Source organism: Saimiri boliviensis, chromosome Y (assembly GCF_048565385.1).
Source record: "Saimiri boliviensis isolate mSaiBol1 chromosome Y, mSaiBol1.pri, whole genome shotgun sequence".
Taxonomy (NCBI): domain Eukaryota; kingdom Metazoa; phylum Chordata; class Mammalia; order Primates; family Cebidae; genus Saimiri; species Saimiri boliviensis.
The window spans coordinates 22,906,028-22,923,674 of NC_133471.1; the positions used below are offsets into that span (position 1 = coordinate 22,906,028).

At 55.7% G+C, this 17,647-nt stretch overlaps 1 protein-coding gene across 5 annotated transcripts in view; it reads right to left on the reverse strand.

The window, feature by feature from the left end:
- Positions 1–1,502: 1,502 nt before the first annotated feature.
- The window catches only part of LOC104650407 (uncharacterized), a 32,704-nt gene continuing 16,559 nt past the window's right edge, over positions 1,503–17,647 (reverse strand). For 2 of the 5 annotated variants that reach the window (XR_012515819.1, XR_012515818.1), the window contains exons 3-4: positions 13,889–14,179; positions 7,738–13,626 (exon numbers count right to left, since the gene is read on the reverse strand). Coding sequence is in view for 1 of the 5 variants with exons in the window: in XM_010332906.2 (XP_010331208.2) it covers positions 4,721–4,813 (93 nt within the window). In the remaining 4 variants the exon portion in view is untranslated. Of the gene's footprint in view, positions 1,814–2,537; positions 4,814–6,103; positions 13,627–13,888; positions 14,180–17,647 lie in introns of those variants that run through there. The other 3 variants (XR_012515822.1, XR_012515821.1, XM_010332906.2) reach the window with 3 other exon arrangements.

Genomic DNA, 17,647 nt, shown 5'->3' on the forward strand with positions numbered 1-17,647 from the left:
CCAGGCCTCAGGTGATCCCCCCCCTACCTTGGCCTCCCAAAGTGCCGGGATTGCAGGCGTGAGCCACCGGGCCCGGCTGAGATCCTGATTTTTAAGAGCAAAAAGTTGTCTCCGGCCGGGTGCGGTGGCTCACGTCTGTAATCCCAGCACTTTGGGAGGCCTAAGCAGGTGGATGACAAGGTCAGGAGTTCAAGACCAGCCTGGCCAAGATGTTGAAACGTCATCTCTCTCTCTCTCTCTCTCTCTCTCTCTCTCTCTCTATATATATATATATATATATATATATATATATATATATATATATATCACCTGTAGCCGTTGCCTCTGCAGGTGTGTGGGTTCTGGACGCAGGGGAAGGTTTTGCATGATAAGAATCGACTAAAAGATGGTGAGGCTGGCCAGGGCGCGGTGGCTCTCACCTGCAATCCCAGCAGTTTGGGAAACCGAGGCAGGTGGATCAAGTGAGGTCAGGAGTTCAAGAGCAGCCTCCAGTCAACATCCAGGGATGAGCCTGTCCCAGTCAAATTCTACGTGTGCCCATGGGGGTCTCTCTGGTCAGAGGGGCCGTTGGAGGAGACATGGAGGCTCTTTTATTTTTTTTATTTATTTATTTTTTTGAGATGGAGTCTTACTCTGTCACCCTCGCTGGAGTGCAGTGGTGCAGTCTTGGCTCACCGAAACCTCGGCCTCCGGGGTTCAAACGATTCTCCTGCTTCAGCCTCCTGAATAGCTGGCATTACAGGCCCGTGCCAACACGCCCCGCTAATTTTTGTATTTTGAGCAGACAGGGGGTTTCATCATATTGGTCAGGCTGGTGTGGAACTCCTGACCTCATGATCCGCCCGCCTCAGCCTCACAATGTGCTGGGCATGAGCCACCATGCCTGGCAACAGGTCTCTGAGTGATGGGTTCCACTCAGCCATTGTGCACTGCTGGGGTCGTTTCCTGGAAGCCACAGGACGGGGTTGGGCAACAGGGCAGGGGGTTTCATCTCAGGCCTGGGGGGAAGGCGGGGGGCCGGCGGGCTCTGAACGCCTGGGCTAGCAAACGCTCTTCGGGTTCCGGCCTCTCCCACCTCGCGTGGCCCTTGTCCGTGTCCTGAGCGGCCCACACCGCCTCTGACGGTGACAGTGGCTTGTCCCAGCACAGTCCACCCCAGACTCCCCCACCCTGAGCTGACCCGGAGCTGACAGCAGCCCGGGTCAGGGGTCTGTCCAGGGCCCCCGTTCCTGCCTCCTCCCGGCTGCTTCCTCTGTGTCCACTCCGCAGGTGCTGCCACGTAACCCGCCGTCTCCCACACCAGGCTGGACACCGGGTCAGGGCCAGCATGGGCCTCAGAGACCGCACGGATTAGCCGGGCGTGGTGGCGGCTGCCTGTCGTCCCAGCCACTCGGGAGGCAGAGGCAGGAGAATCGCTTGATCCCGGGTGGCGGAGGCTGCCGTGGGCTGAGGTCTCGCCACCGCACTCCAGCCTGGACAACGAGGGAAACTCCGTCTCAAAAAATAAAATAAAATAAAAATAATTGCAATTTAAAGCCCCTGGGCCTTTGAATAACCCTAGACTGGGTGTGTTGGTTCACACCTGAAATCCCAGCAGTTCGGGAGGCCGAAGCAGGAGGACCACCTGAGTCAAGAGTTCAAGACCAGCCCGAACAACATGAGAAACCCCCTATCTACTAAAATATACAGAATTAGCCGGGCGTGGTGGGGCGCGCCTATAATCCCAGTTACTCGGGAGGCTGAGGCAGGAGAATCGCTTGAACCCGAGAGGCGGAGGTCGCAGTGAGCTGAGATCACGCCACGGAACTCCAGCCTGGGCGACAAGAGGAAAACTCTGTCTCAAATAAAATTAAAAATAAAGTGGGGGTGGAGTGCACGGAAGATTTGAGGGCTGCCTTGGGATCCTGCATTCTCAGGTGGGATTCTCCCACGTCACCATACACGGGGCTCCTGCACCCCATACGTGTTTCCGCCCTCACCCCAGTTCTGGGGCGCCTCGGGGCGGCTGCTGTCCTGCACGTGGGGACGTCTGGCCGGCCACCAAGCCACAGGCCACGTGCGTCTGCCTTTCCTTCCCTTGTAACTCAGGCGCCTCAGCCCCCCACGCCCTGCCCTCCTCCCTGCTCCCACTCCCCCTCCTCCTCCTCCTCCTCCTCCTCCTCCATCCTCCGCCTCCTCCTTCCGCTCTCAAACCTTGAGACCCCTCTCTCTGCCCAAAGCCCCCCACGGCTTCCTTGTGGCCCATCTTTCCTTCCTCCCTCCTCTCTCCTTCCCCCTCCTCCCTCCTCCCTTCACCGAGTCCCTGGCAACCCGTCTCTCCCGTTTCCCGCCTCCTCCCATAGCCCTGAGAGGCCCATGACATGACCCGTGCCCTGGCGTGGTGCAGGAGCAGGGGCTTCCACGCCTCCTCGCATGGTCACGGAGCCCGGACCATCTCCCGCTCTGCCACGCTGTCACGAGGAGTGGGTTCGTGACAGCTCACCACACCCGGCTTTCCCCTGTGTCCTGGTGTGACGGGGACGTGGCCTGGCCCTTACTCTGTGTCCTGGTGTGACATGGACATGGCCCAGCCCTTCCTCCGTGTCCTGGTGTGACGTGGACCCTGGTCACGGGGCCTGTCCTCCCTCTGTGTCCTGGTGTGACGTGGAGCCTGGTCACGTGGCCTGTCCTCCCTCTGTGTCCTGGTGTGACGTGGACCTGTGGTCACGGGGCCTGTCCTCCCTCTGTGTCCTGGTGTGACGTGGACCTGTGGTCACAGGGCCTGTCCTCCCTCTGTGTCCTGGTGTGACGTGGACCTGTGGTCACGGGGCCTGTCCTCCCTCTGTGTCCTGGTGTGACGTGGACCCTGGTCACGGGGCCTGTCCTCCCTCCGTGTCCTGCTGTGACGTGGACCCTGGTCACGGGGCCTGTCCTCCCTCTGTCCTGGTATGATGTGGACCTGTGGTCACGGGGCCTGTCCTCCCTCCGTGTCCTGGTGTGACGTGGACCCCTGGTCACGGGGCCTGTCCTCCCTCCATGTCCTGGTGTGATGTGGACCCTGGTCACGGGGCCTGTCCTCCCTCTGTGTCCTGGTGTGACGTGGACCCTGGTCACGGGGCCTGTCCTCCCTCTGTCCTGGTATGATGTGGACCTGTGGTCACGGGGCCCGGCCCTTCCTGCCCCTCTGTGTCCCGGGCGGCCGGGTGTGGGCCGGACAGTGGGCGGGGACCTGCGGCGGGCTGAGGGACGTCTCGTCCGTGCCTTGGTGCGGCCGAGGGTTGTGCAAGGTGCTTGAGTTAAGTGGCCCGAGCGTGGGGCCCTGGAAGTGCCGGGACTTCCCTGTTGACAGGACCCTTGTGCCTTGCGAGGCGTGTTTGCCGACCCCTCCCGACGCCCGGCCCGGAAGCTCCTGATGGGGGCACTACGTGTGGCACAAAGCCCTCTTCTCCACGGGAACGTTCCATCACCCCGTGTTTGAGTTTCGAATACTGAGGAAGGGGAGCAGCCCCTCCAGTAGCTACGAGGGACCCCAGGTGGAGATAAACGTTTATTTTCTTTCTTTCTTTATTTTGATATGGAGTCTGGCTCCGTCGCCCAGGCTGGAGTGCAGTGGTGAGATCCCGGCTCGCCACAACCTCTGCCTCCCGGGTTTGAGAGATTCTCCTGCCTCAGCCTCCCGAGTAGCTGGGATCACAACACCCGCCACCACGCCTGCCTAATGTTTTGTATTTTTAGTAGAGACGGGGTTTCACCGTGTTGGCCAGGCTGGTCTCGAACTCCTGACCTCAGGTAATCCGCCCGCCTCGGCCTCCCAAAGTGCTGGGGTGACGGGCGTGACCCACCGCGCCCGGCCTGAGCTGGCTTCTTCAAAACCAGCACCAACTCCGTCCCCCCTCTCAGTCCTGAGAAGCAAAATGACGTAAAAAGGGTACGAACTGCTGTCTCCGAAGGTGGCTCTTACCCCTTTACTAGAGAAAAGAGAGAACTCTGAGAGGCCGAGGCAGGCGGATGCCTTGAAATCACGAGTTCAAGAGCAGTAGGACCCGCACAGTGAAACCTTGTGTCTAATAAAAAAAATACAAAATTTAGGTCAGGGTTGGTCACGGGCGCCTATGATCCCAGCTATTCGGGAGGCTGAGGCAGGAGGATCGCTTGAACCCGGGAGGCGGAGGCTGCAGCGAGCCAAGATCACGCCACTGCACTCCAGCCTGGGTGACAAGAGACTCCGTCTCAAAATCAATAAATGAAGCCGGGCACGGTGCCTCACGCCTGTAATGTCGGCAGTTTGGGAGGCTGAGGCGGGACGATCACGAGGTCAGGGGTTCGAGACCAGCCTGACCAACATGGTGAGACCCCGTCTCTACTAAAAATACAAAAAATCAGCCGGGCGTGTTGGCGGGCGCCTGGCACCCCAGCTACTCCGGAGGCTGAGGCAGGAGAAATTCTTGAACCCGGGAGGTGGACGCTGCTGTGAGCTGCTGAGATCACCCCACTGCCCTCCAGCCTGGTGACAGAGCGAGACTCCGTCTCATAAATAAATAAATGAGGCCGGGTGTGGTGGCTCCCACCTGTAATCCGAGCACTTTGGAGGCCATGGTGGGCGGATCACCTGAGGTCGGGAGTTCAACACCAGCCTGACCGACATGGTGAAACCCCGTCTTTAAAAAAAAAAAAAAAAAGAAAAAGAAAAAAATAATAATAAATACTAAATAAATAAATAAATGAAATGCGGGTCTGTTGATTATACCTTTCCCGGATCCACACACGTTGAAGGCGTTCGCTTTGTGACTGGCCACTCCGCTGTTTGCAAGGAGACGCAGAGTGAGAAATCCGTCTGCGAAAAAACAGAAAAAAAAAAAAAGAGACAGCTTTGGAGTATTCCTGGCATTCCGGCAGCCCCCCCGGGCTCCCCACCCATCCTGGTCGCCCCCTGTGATCACCCCCAAGCCGGCTCCTTCTCCCTGTGTTCCAGGGGCCAGAGGAGACGTGGAAACTTTCACTCGGTATCATTATTATTTTTGAAACAGATTCTCCCTCTGTTGCACCCAGGCCGGAGTGCAGTGGTGTGATCTCAGCTCGCTGCAACCTCCGCCTCCCGGGTTCAAATGATTCTCCTGCCTCAGCTTCCCCAGTAGCTGGGATTACAGGCGCCCACCACCACCACGCCCGGCAAATCTTTTTGTAAGTTTAGTAGAGACGGGGTCTCACTATGTTGCCGAGGCTGGTCTCGAACTCCTGACCTCGTGGTCCGTGCATCTCGGCCTCCCAGACTGCTGGGATGAGAGGCCTGAACCACCATAGCCAGCCTCAAGCCAGGGTGCTTTACGCCTCACCTCTTTATTCAGCAGGAGCTGGAGATACTGATTTCCGTGTTTTTTGTTATTTTATTTTATGTTATTTTATTTATTTATTTATTTATTTATTTATTTATTTATTTTTTTGAGACGGAGTTTCGCTCTTGTTACCCAGGCTGGAGTGCAATGGCGCGATCTCGGCTCACCGCAACCTCCGCCTCCTGGGTTCAGGCAATCCTCCTGCCTCAGCCTCCTGAGTAGCTGGGATTACAGGCACACGCCACCATGCCCAGCTAATTTTTTTTATTTTTGGTAGAGACGGGGTTTCACCATGTTGACCAGGATGGTCTCGATCTCTCGACCTCGTGATCCACCCGCCTTGGCCTCCCAAAGTGCTGGGATGACAGGCTTGAGCCACCGCGCCCGGCCCTGTCTCTTAATTAAAAAAAAAAAGGAACACATACAAAGCCCAGGCGCGGTGGCTCACGCGTGTCACCCCAGCATTTTGGGAGGCCGAGGCGGGCGGATCACTCGAGGCCAGGAGTTGGAGACCAGCCTGACCAACACGGAGAAACCCCATCTCTACTAAAAACATAAAAAATGATCCGGGTGTGCTGGTGGCCGGCGCCTGTCATCCCAGCTCCTCGGGAGGCTGAGGTAGGAGAATCACTTGAACCCGGGAGGCGGAGGCTGCGGTGAGCCCAGATCGCACCACGGCACCCCGACCGCACCCCAGCCTGGGAGACAGAGCGAGACTCCATCTCAAAAAGAAAAAAAAAACAACAAAACTCTGTCTCCAATATCGAGGGTTCCTGAAATTGCCTCCTGACCTGTTTTCAGTTCGGCCGAAAGGTTGCTCTGTACGCGGGGAACTGTGGAGTCACAGAAAGTGTCAAGAGACCAGAACCTTCTCTTCTGCCAACCGCGGAGTTTCAGCCAAAGGCCGGGAGATGTGGAAACCGGGTTCAAGTCAGGTAAACGCCAAGCTGCCGCCCCTGCGGCTGCTTCTGGGCCGGCTTCTGCCTCCCCTCCCTCCCTCCCTCCCTCCCTTAGTGGCCTGATCTCGGCTCACTGCAACCTCCGCCTCCCGGGTTCAAGGACGTCTCCTGCCCCAGCCTCCCGAGTAGCTGGGATCCCAGGCGCCTGCCGTGACACCCGGCTGATTTATGTATTTTTAGAAGAGGCGGCGTTTCACGATATCGGTCAGGCTGGTCTCGAACTCCTGACCTCAGGTGATCCGCCCACGACAGACGTGAGCCCCCGCGCCCGGCCAAGAACACATTTTAATCAGCAGGACGTACGAGGGTCTGGTGTGCCCTGACCTCACCCTGGATTCACGCGGCGCCGAGGGGGATTTCAAAGAAGGGTGCTTGGCACAGCTGGCAGAGGAGGAGTTAAAGGTTTTCTGAGTGTCACTGCAGAGCCGCAGACATCAAAGCACCCCAGGAGGCCCGACTCAGAGCGGAGGCTTTCACAACCTCTCAAAGGGTTGCAGGGAGGACTCTTCTGTAAAGGCTCTGGGACAGGCTGCTGGGGTAGGTGGGGTCTTGGGTTTGGCTGGAACAAACAGCAAATTATTTTGGAAACTCTCTGGCCGGAACTTCCACGGGGCCTGGGGCCACCCCGGCGGTGAGGCCCGGGCTGAAGCTGTTCCCGTGGCTTCGCGTCCTTGATCGACTTTTGAGACGGAGTCTCGCTCTGTTGCCCAGGCTGGAGTGCAGTGGTGCGATCTCGGCTCACTGCAACCTCCACTTCCCGGGTTCAAGGCCTTCCCCTGCCTCAGCCCACCGAGAATCTCCGCTGGCGTGACACACGTCTGACACCACGCACGGGCGATGTCTGTATTTCATCTCTGCTCCTCCCCGCGCCCCAGAAACACACAGATCTCGGCGTGGAGGCCCGCGCCTGTCATCCCAGCTCCGCGGGAGGCTGAGGCAGGAGGATCGCTTGAACCCGGGAGGTGATGTTTGCGGTGAGCTGTGACCCAACTCACTCCAGCCCGGGTGACAAGAGCGAGACTCGGTCCCACAAAAAAGAAAAAGGAGGCCGGGCATGGCCTGTAATCCAAGCACTTTGGAGGCTACGGTGGGCAGGTCACCTGAGGTCGGGAGTTCGAGAGCAGCCTGGCCAACGTGGCGAAACCCCGTCTCTACGAAAAACACAAACATGAGCTGCGAGGTTGCAGTGAGCCGAGATCTCGTCACTGCGCTCCAGCCTGGCCAAAAGAACAAGACTCTGTCTCAAAAAAAATAAAAATAAAAATAAAAATAAATGAAGAATTCACCCGACGGACGTTGTCCTCAGACCCGGCAACCCCCGCCGTCACCCCGGTGAGCCCCGAAAATCTGAGACAGGTCTCAGTGAATCTAGAAAGTTTATTTCGCCAAGAGTGACGACACGGGCCTGTGACCCAGCCTCAGAAGGTCCTGACCACAGGTGCCCAGGGTGGTCGGGCACAGCTCGGTTTTATCTGTTCCAGGGACACAGGAGACATGAATATACAAGACGAACGTGATTCGGTCAGGAAAAGGGGGACAGATATTTTATTTTTTGGGGTTGTTTTTTTTTTTTTTTTTTGAGACAGAGTTTCGCTCTTGTGACCCAGGCTGGAGTGCAATGGCGCGATCTCGGCTCACCGCAACCTCCGCCTCCTGGGTTCAGGCAATTCTCCTGCCTCAGCCTCCTGAGTAGCTGGGATGACAGGCACGTGCCACCATGCCCAGCTAATTTTTAGTATTTTTAGTAAAGACGGGGTTTCACCATGTTGACCTGGATGGTCTCGATCTCTCAACCTCGTGATCCACCTGCCTCGGCCTCCCAAAGTGCTGGGATGACAGGCGTGAGCCACCGCGCCCGGCCTGGGACAGGTATATTATTTCGAGTTTCTGATGAGCCTTTCCAAAGGACGCAATCAGATATGCCTGTATCTCCGTGACCAGAGGGTGACTCTGAACAGAGCAAGAGGCAGGTTGGCCCTAATCCATTGCCAGCTTGATTTTTGTTTTTAGCTTCGTGATTTGGGGGTGGGAAACTTCTCTTTCTTTATCTTATTTTATTTTATTATTTTAAGAGATGGGGTTTCACCACGTTGGTCAGCCTGATCTTGAACTCCTGACTTCAGGTGATCCACCCGCCTTGGCCTCCAGAGGGTTTGGATTACAGGCGTGAGCCACCATGCCCAGCCTTGTTTTTGTTTTATGCTTCCAAAACTACAGAGCCAGACTCGGTCTCAAAAAAAAAGACAATCTTGCCCACCTGTGACTGCCGTAAATACCACTGCAGTGCACACTTTGAAAAGGCAAGCTGAAGGCCGGGCGCAGTGGCTCAAGCCTGTTATCCCAGCACTTTGGGAGGCCGAGGGGGATGGATCACCTGAGGTCAAGAGTTCAAGACCAGCCTGGTCATCACGGAAAAACCCCATCTTTAAAAAATAAAAATAAAAAAATTAAAAAAAATAAATAAATGCAAGTTGAATGCAAAATTCACTCATTAAATTGCAAATTGAACGATTCAAAATAAGTATGGAGTATGAACAGGTTAACTTTTCTGGAGAACAGGTGATATAAAAAAACAACTTTTTATTTCCTTTCTTACCTTACAAACGTTTTCATATTTGTAGCAGACCTGCTGCGATTTCAGCATGTTGGCCAGGCTGGTCTTGAACTCCTGACCTTGTGATCCGCCCACATTGGCCTCTCAAAGTGCTGGGATTACCGGCATGAGCCACTGCGTCCAGCCCTTATAAACATCTTTACTGTTGAAATTTTTATTTGCCTTTTTTTTTTTTTTTTTCTTTTCAAGATGGGGTTTCACCATGTTGGCCAGGCTGGTCTTGAACTCCTGACCTCAGGCGACCCACCCGCCTTGGCCTGCAACGTGCTTGGATGACAGGCGTGATCCACCGCACCCAGCCATTTTATTTCTTTCTAATTATTATTTTTTGTAGAGAAGGGACCTGACTATGTTGCCCAGGCTGGTCTCTAAATCTGGGGCTCAAGCCGTCCCCCCACCTCAGCCTCCTAAAGTGCTAGGATTACAGGCATGAGTCACGTCACTGCTGTTTGCTTGCGTCAGGTTTTAGATACAAATTAACTAACCCTCACCTCAAGTGACACCAGCAGGAATTGCAGCCTCTGCTCTCTCTAGGCAGCCCCCAGGAACACGTAGGGACTGCACGGTAACCCCCAGACACCACCACCCCTGGGTCCTGCAGGGTGGGCCAGGCAGGGAGGGGAACCAGGGCCCCGGTCAGTCCCACAGCAAAGGACCTGACTCCGTGAGACTGAAACTGCCTTTGCAAATTATTATTATTTTTTCATTTTGACAGGGAGTCTCGCTCTGTCGCCCAGGCTGGAGTGCAGCGGCGCGATCTCGGCTCACCGCAACCTCCGCCTCCCGGGTTCCAGCGATCCTCCTGCCTCAGCCTCCGAGTAGCTGGGATGACAGGCCCCCGCCACCACGCCTGGGTATTTTTTTGTATTTTTAGTAGAGACGGGGTTTCACCATGTTGGCCAGGCTGGTCTCACACTCCTGACCTCAGGTGATCCGCACGCCTCGGCCTCCCAAAGTGCTGGGGTGACAGGCGTGAGCCACCGCGCCCTACCAAAATTATAAGCGAGAGGTTTAGGGCAGTGAGAGGGATGTGACCTCACCCACCCCCTCCTGCTTTTCCCCTCCCAGCTGCCCTTTTTCACTCCTGGGTGGGAGCCACAGTATCTTCCTAGTTTAGCTTTGAAACAAAGAGGGTAACAGCCCTTTCCCCAAACAAAGCTCCTTCTTGCCTGGGGACCACAGCGCCTTTACAGGAGGAACACAGTAGCCACTGGATCACAGATGCTGCTTCAGGAGTCACATACCTGGAGGCTGCCAGATTCTGACCCTCAGCTGTCCCTGTGAGGCCAGCACTTTGGGAGGCTGAGGCGGGCGGATCACCTGGGGTCAGGAGTTCGAGACCAGCCTGGGCAACATGGTAAAATCCCGTCTCCACTGAAAATACGAAAGTGAGCCAGGCATGGTGGCGGGGGCCTGTCATGCCAGCTACTTGAGAGGCTGAGGCAGGAGAATCCCTGGAACCCGGGAAGTGGAGGCTGCAGTGAGCTGAGATTGTGTGACAGCAACTCCAGCCTGGGCAATGGAGAGAGACTCCCACAGCAATAAATAAATAAATAAATAAATAAATAAATAAATAAAAAGAAGATTCCGGGCCAGGCACGGCGGCTCACACCTGCCATCCCAGCACTTTGAGAGGCTGAGTCAAGTGGATCACGAGGTCAGGAGTTCGAGACCATCGTGGTCAAGATGCTGAAACCCCATCTCTACTAAAAATACAGAAATGAGCCGGGCGTGGTGGCTCCCACCTGTAACCCCAGCTAGTTGGGAGGCTGAGGCAGGAGAATCGCTGGAACCCAGAGGCAGAGGCCGCAGTGAGTGGAGATTTCAGCACGGCACTCTGTCTCGAAAGTAAAATAAAATAAACACAGACTTAAAAAGATTGTAACCCCCTCAAATTGCTCCTGGGGATCACGTCACCGTTGTGAAACGTCGGGTTGGTGCTGAGGCGTGTCTCAGACCCTGAAGGGTGAGCTGGCAGGTCCCAGATGAGAAACCAGCTGGCCTGGGCCTCTGCCCCACCCAGGAAGTGACTCGGCCTCCAGGACAGCTTTGACTCCCTACTATTTCATCTCTGCCTCAACCAGCCAGCACTCCCCACCGTCTGACCCGCTACCCACCAAATTATCCTTGAAAACTCCAATCCCAGGGTGTTCAGGGAGATGGACTGGAGTCATGGTGAAACTCTGGCCTCCTGCAGAGGCGGCTCTGATTTCAGTTCCGTGGTCGTGACAAATCAGCTCTGTCTAGGCAGCCGGCGAGGTGACAGGAGGACCCAGGGGCAGAAAGAAACCCCAGCTCCCTGGCCGGGCGCGGTGGCCCACGCCTGTCACCCCAGCACTTTGGGAGGCCGAGGCGGGCGGATCACCTGAGGTCGGGAGTTCGAGACCACCCTGGCCAACATGGTGGAACGCTGTCTCTACTAAAAACACAAAAATTAGCCGGGTGTAGTGGCGGGCACCTGTTAGCCCAGCTGCTCGGGAGGCTGAGACAGGAGAATCGCTGGAACCCGGGAGGTGGAGGTTGCAGTGAGCCGAGATCACACCACGGCACTCCAGCCGGGGTGACAGAGCAAGCCTCCATCACAAAGAAAGAGGCAGGGAGGGAGGAAAATCTAGCTGGTCGGGGGCCCAAGGACACAGGCATGGCTCGGAGGGGAACCCCAAGCAGGATCAGGAGGTGCCGGCCTGGGGAGGGAGCAGGTCAGATTCCACGGAAGCCTCCGGAGTCCTGGTCCCATGCAGAAGCCATGTAGCCCCGACAGGTAGTGGGAAGAACAGAGACATTTTGCAGAGGCTGGGGCACATCGCCAGAGGTTCACAGGTGCAGGGCTGCTGGCCGGCCCAGAAGAGGGGTCCCGAGACCCCGCAGGTGCACGTCCAGGCCGGAGCCGGCCCAGAACAATCTCCCTGCTGATTCCCAAGGTGCTGCCTGTCCCAGAGAAGTGCGTGTAAACCCACTGAGCGCTGTGGTGCGATCTCGGCTCACCGCAACCTCCGCCTCTTGGGTTCACGCGATTCTCTTGCCTCAGACTCCCGAGTAGCTGGGAGGACAGGCACGCGCCACCACGCCCGGCTAATTTTCGTATTTTTGCTCAGGATGACATCTCGCCACGCTGTCCAAGCTGGTCTCAGACTCCTGACCTCGTGATCCACCTGCCTCAGCCTCCCAAAGTGCTGGGATGACAGGCGTGAGCCACCTCGCCTGCCTGAAAGTCTTAGAAATCTATCAATTCTTGTTTTCTTGGTCTGTACAGCTGACAGCTGTTAGGTCTCGGTCGTAAGAAATGGTTGAGCGGGCAGGACTCTGTCCTTCTGGGCGCCGTAGGCGAGGGCAATAGATAAGCCTGTCATTCCAGCACGTTGGGAGGTGAGACGGGCAGATCAGGAGGTCAGCAGTTCAAAAGCAGCCCGGGCAAGACGGTGAAACCCTGTGTCTACTAAAAATACAAAAAAGAAAACATTAGCCAGGAGTCGTGGCGGGTTCCTGCCATCCCAGCACTTTGGGAGGCCAAGTCAGGGAGATCACAGGAGGTCAGGAGTTCCAGACCAGCCTGGCCAACATGGTGAAACTCCATCTCTACTCAACTACAACAAATTAGCCAGGTGTGGCGGTGCAGGCCTGTAGTCCCAGCTACTCGGGAGGCTGAGGCAGGAGAATCCGTTGAACCCGGGAAGTGGAGGCTGCCGTGAGCCGACATCGTACCCCTGCACTCCAGCCTGGGCGACAGAGCGAGAGTCCATCTCAAAAAACAATAAAAGCCAAGCCGTGTGCGGTGGCTCAAGCCTGTTATCCCAGCACTTTGGGAGGCCGAGGCGGGTGGATCACGAGGTCGAGAGATCGAGACCATCCTGGTCAACGTGGTGAAACCCCGTCTCTACTAAAAATACAAAAAAATGAGCTGGGCATGGTGGCACGTGCCTGTAATCCCAGCTACTCAGGAGGCTGAGGCAGGAGAATTTCCTGAACCCAGGAGGCGGAGGTTGCGGGGAGCCAAGATCGCGCCATGGCACTCCAGCCTGGGTGACAAGAGCGAAACTCCGTCTCAAAAAAAAATAAAATAAAATAAAAAATAAAAGCCAAGCCTGGCCTTTGCGAAGGGCTCAGCCGTTGTCTGTGAGCCGGGCCCGTGTTCACCTAAAACAAAGTCCTCCTGCCACCTCAATGGTCTCTCCAGGCTCTGAAATTCTGCTACGGTGCGGTGTGGACACCCCGGTCAGCAGGTCAGAGGGTCCGGCGAGGTCCAGCCGCATCGCCCAGGCCGGCTGACGTCCAGGGGTGGTGAGGGACAAAGAGCGGGGTGAGGGCTCTGCAACCCACATGTTCACCCACACCGCTGACTGCCCGGGGCGCCCAGTGGCCGCAGTCAGGCCCCGCAGCAGAGCCCAGCTCTCGGGGTGCGTGCAGGGAGCAGGCAGGGTCCAGTTGCGCCGTCCCCGGTGGTCCTGGGGGCCCCTACCTCCCTCGTACCTGTCAGGCCTCCACGTCCAAGCCTGGACAGTTTAGCCTTGGTGACGCAGACACACAGCTCCGGACGGTGTCCAGGAGCCAGGAGGCGTGAGACCGCAGACATTCTCCCGCTGCCCTTCCTGGAGACCCGGAGCCGGAGGTCAAGCCGTCGCAGGGCCGCGCTCCCTCCTTCCTGCCTGTCCCAGCTCCCGGGGGCTCCAGCACCCCTGGGCTTGCCCCACCTCTGTCCGCCTCCATACTCTGCGCCTGTGTCTGCTCGCTCGTGGGGAGACACCTGTCAGGGGTGGCCACAGAGAGAGGTGAAGCAAGCAGCTCCCGCTTCACCGCATCGCTCCCACTGCTCCTCCTCCGCCTGGCAAACACCTCCCCCTACACACGAGGCTTCTCCAGACCCCCACGTCACGTACGGCACCCACCCCTCCGCTTGCAAACCGTGATACCCACCCTCATGATCACGCCAGCTTGTCACCGAGGACCCCCACCCGTGTGTCACAGGGTCCCGTGACACCCTTCCGTGCCTTCACACAGATGCCCACCTTCTTTGTTTTCTTTTTGGAGACCTTCCTCTGTCGCCAGGCTGGAGTGCCATGGCGCAATCTCGGCTCACTGCAACCTCCGCCTCCCGGGTTCAAGCCATTCTCCTGCCTCAGCCTCCCGAGTAGCTGGGACCACAGGTGCGCGCCACCCTGTCCGGCTAATTTTTGTATTTTTAGTAGAGACGGGGTTTCAGCACGTCGGCCAGGCTGGTCCCGATCTCTTGACCTCGTGACCCGCCCGCCTCGGCCTCCCAAAGTGCTGGGGTGACAGGCGTCAGATTGAGTCTCAGTCTAAAAATAAAAGAAAGAGCGGCTCACTTGAACCATGTGGTCTCGCTGCAGCTTCCGTCTCCCGGGTTCAAGTGAGTCTCCTGCCTCGGCCTCCTGAGTAGCTGGGATTACAGGCGAAAGCCACCACACCTCGTGAACTTGGCTAATTTTTTAAAGTGGATTTAACTGATTTTTTTGATTAAGACGGGGTTTCACAACGTCAGTCAGGCTGGTCTTGAACTCCCGCCCTCAGGTGATCCACCCGCCTTGGCCTCCAAAGCGCTTGGATGACAGCCGTGAGCCACGACGCCTGGCCACGTGGCTGATCTTTGGAGTTTTAGTGGAGACGGGCTTTCACCATATTGGTCAGGCGGGTCTTGAACTCCTGACCTCACGAACCACGGAGGGTCCTCAGTCCTCCCAGACGCACTGACCACACAGACCCATCTGCTCCCCGCCCTGCAGGCCAGGAGCTGGGGATGCGCTGCCTCCTTCCCGCCTCTCCCAGCGGCCGCAGTCTCGTCTCAGCACGCCCCCCTTCAAGACACGCGCAATCTCCGTATTTCCACCCAAGTGCTGCCGACTGAGTTCTGCGCACTGGGATCTGCACGTGTGTTTTTAGGGGATCGCTGTTCCACCCCTGACAGTTGAGTCCCAGTTTCCCGAGCACCTGTGTGGACGCCAGTGCGTCCGTGGCCACCGGGCTGGCCCGGGAGAAGGCCGGGACCCTGCGGGCTTCCCTGGACCTCTCCGGGGAGAGACGGGAGGCAGCCGTCCCCTGCCAGGGTGGTGAGAATGCGGCTGGTTGGCCGGGTGTGGCGGTGGCTCACGCCTGTCACCCCAGCACTTTGGGAGGCCCAGGCGGGACGGATCACCTGAGGTCTGGAGTTTGAGACCAACCTCACCAACATGGAAAAACCCCATCTCTATTTTAAAAAATAATACATATATATATATATTTGTGTATATATGTATTATTATATATATTATTATTATATATAATACACTATATAATATATGACATAATACATTATTATATATAAATGTTGAGACCAACCTCACCAACATGGAAAAACCGCATCTCTATTTTAAAAAATAATACATATATATATATATTTGTGTATATATGTATTATTATATATATTATTATTATATATAATACACTATATATGACATAATACATTATTATATATAAATACAAATATATATACACAAATATATATATTACATATATAATAAATATATATTAATTATATTATATATAATATAATTATATTATATATAATATATAATATATTACATATATTATATATAATATATAATTATATATTATATTATTATATATTATATATGATATAGTTATATATAAATATTATATACTATATATTATGTATATAATATATAATACAATATTATTATATATATAAATACAAACTTAGCCTGGCATGGTGGCACGTGCCTGCAGTCCCAGCTACTCGGGAGGCCAAGGCAGGAGAATTGCCTGAACCCAGGAGGCGGAGGCTGCGGTGAGCCGAGATCGCGCCACTGCACTCCAGCCTGGGTAACAAGAGCGAAACTCTGTCTCAAAAAAAAAAAATACAAAAAATACAAAAATTGAGCAGAGCACGGTGGCATGCACCTGCAATCCCAGCTACTCGGGAGGCTGAGGCAGGAGGATTGCTCGCACCCGGGAGGCGGAGGCTGACGTGAGCTGAGATCACGCCTCTGCACTCCAGCCTGGGCAACAGAGCAAGACGCTGTCTCAGGAAAAAAAAAAAAAAAAAAAGAAAGAAAAGGAAAACTGTAACTTTGTAGGCCTGAGTAACAAAAGAACCAGAAGCTGCTCCCTTTGGCAGCTGGAAATGGGCCGTCTCTGTCTCTCTGTCTCTGTCTCTCTCCGTCTCTCTGTCTCTGTCTCTGTGTATCTCTGTTTCTCTTTCTCCCTGTGTCTGTCTCTTTCTGTGTCTCTGTCTGTCTCACTGTCTCCCTGTCTCTGCCTTTCTGTCTCTCTGTCTCTGTCTTTCTGTGTCTCTCTGTCTGTCTCTCTTTCTCTCTCCTCTGTGTCTCTCTGTATCCGTGTCTCTGTGTCTCTCTCTGTCTCTCTGTCTCTCTCCGTCTCTGTCTCTGTGTATCTCTGTTTCTCTCTTTCTCCGTCTCTGCCTTTCTGTCTCTCTTTCTCTGTCTCTCTCCATCTCTCTGTCTTCTGTCTCTGTCTCTGTCTCTGTCTCTCTGTCTCTGTCTGTCTCTCTGTCTCAGTCTTTCTTCTCTCTGTCTCTATGTCTCCCCCAACCAGTCGGCGTGCGTGTGGCGGCTTCACGTGGACACATGCAGCTTCTGCAGGGCGCCTGCTGCCCCTTGGGTGACAGGACGTGAGCATATCGTGGCCACTGGGAGCTTTATGTGGTCACAGGAAGACGCTGGATCCCAGGCCTGGAGCCGCCACTCAGTCCTTTGCTACCTTTTTTTTTACACGGAGTCTCGCTCTGCCGCCCAGTCTCCCATCTCGGCTCCCGGCAACCTCCGCCTCCCGGATTCCAGCGATCCTCCTGCCTCGGCCTCCCGAGTAGGTGGGATTCTAGGCGCCCCCCACCGCGCCCGGCCCTTGTGTTTTTAATAGAGACGGCGTTTTAGCATGTTGGCCAGGCTGGTCTCGAACTCCTGACCTCAGGGGATGTCCCTGCCTCGGCCTCCCAAAGTGCTGGGGTGACAGGCCTGAGCCGCCGCCCCCGGCCAATGTCCCCGTTATTTTCACAGCACTGACCTCCCAGGAGTCTTTCCCTCAGAGCCCCCCCCCGACGCCCTCTTGCATCCCCCCCCCATACTTGTACCCCCAGACTCATTCAGGTCACACTGTCCCCCCCGTCCACACGCATCCTGGCACCCTCTACTCATTCAGATCCTACTCTGCCCCCACAACCGCGTCCGCCCGGATCCTGGTACCCCCCCAACTCATTCAGATCACACTCTGCCCCCCCGTACCCCCCAACTCATTCATATCACACTCTGCCCCCCATTCGCCCGGATCCTGGTAACCCCCCCTCATTCAGATCACACTCTGCCCCCCCTGTACCCCCCCAACTCATTCATATCACATTCTGCCCCCCTATTTGCCCGGATCCTGGTACACCCCCAACTCATTCAGATGACACTCTGCACCCCCCTCCACCCGGATCCTTGTACCCCCAGACTCATTCAGATCACACTCTGCCCCCCCCGTACCCCCAACTCATTCATATCACATTCTGCCCCCCCATTCGTCCAGATCCTGGTGCCCCCCCAACTCATTCATATCACACTCTGCCCCCCCGTACCCCCCAAACTCATTCATATCACATTCTGCCCCCCCATTCGCCCGGATCCTGGTAACCCCCCAACTCATTCAGATCACACTCTGCCCCCACCGTACCCCCCCAACTCATTCATATCACACTCTGCCCCCCCGTACCCCCCAACTCATTCATATCACATTCTGCCCCCCCATTCGCCCGA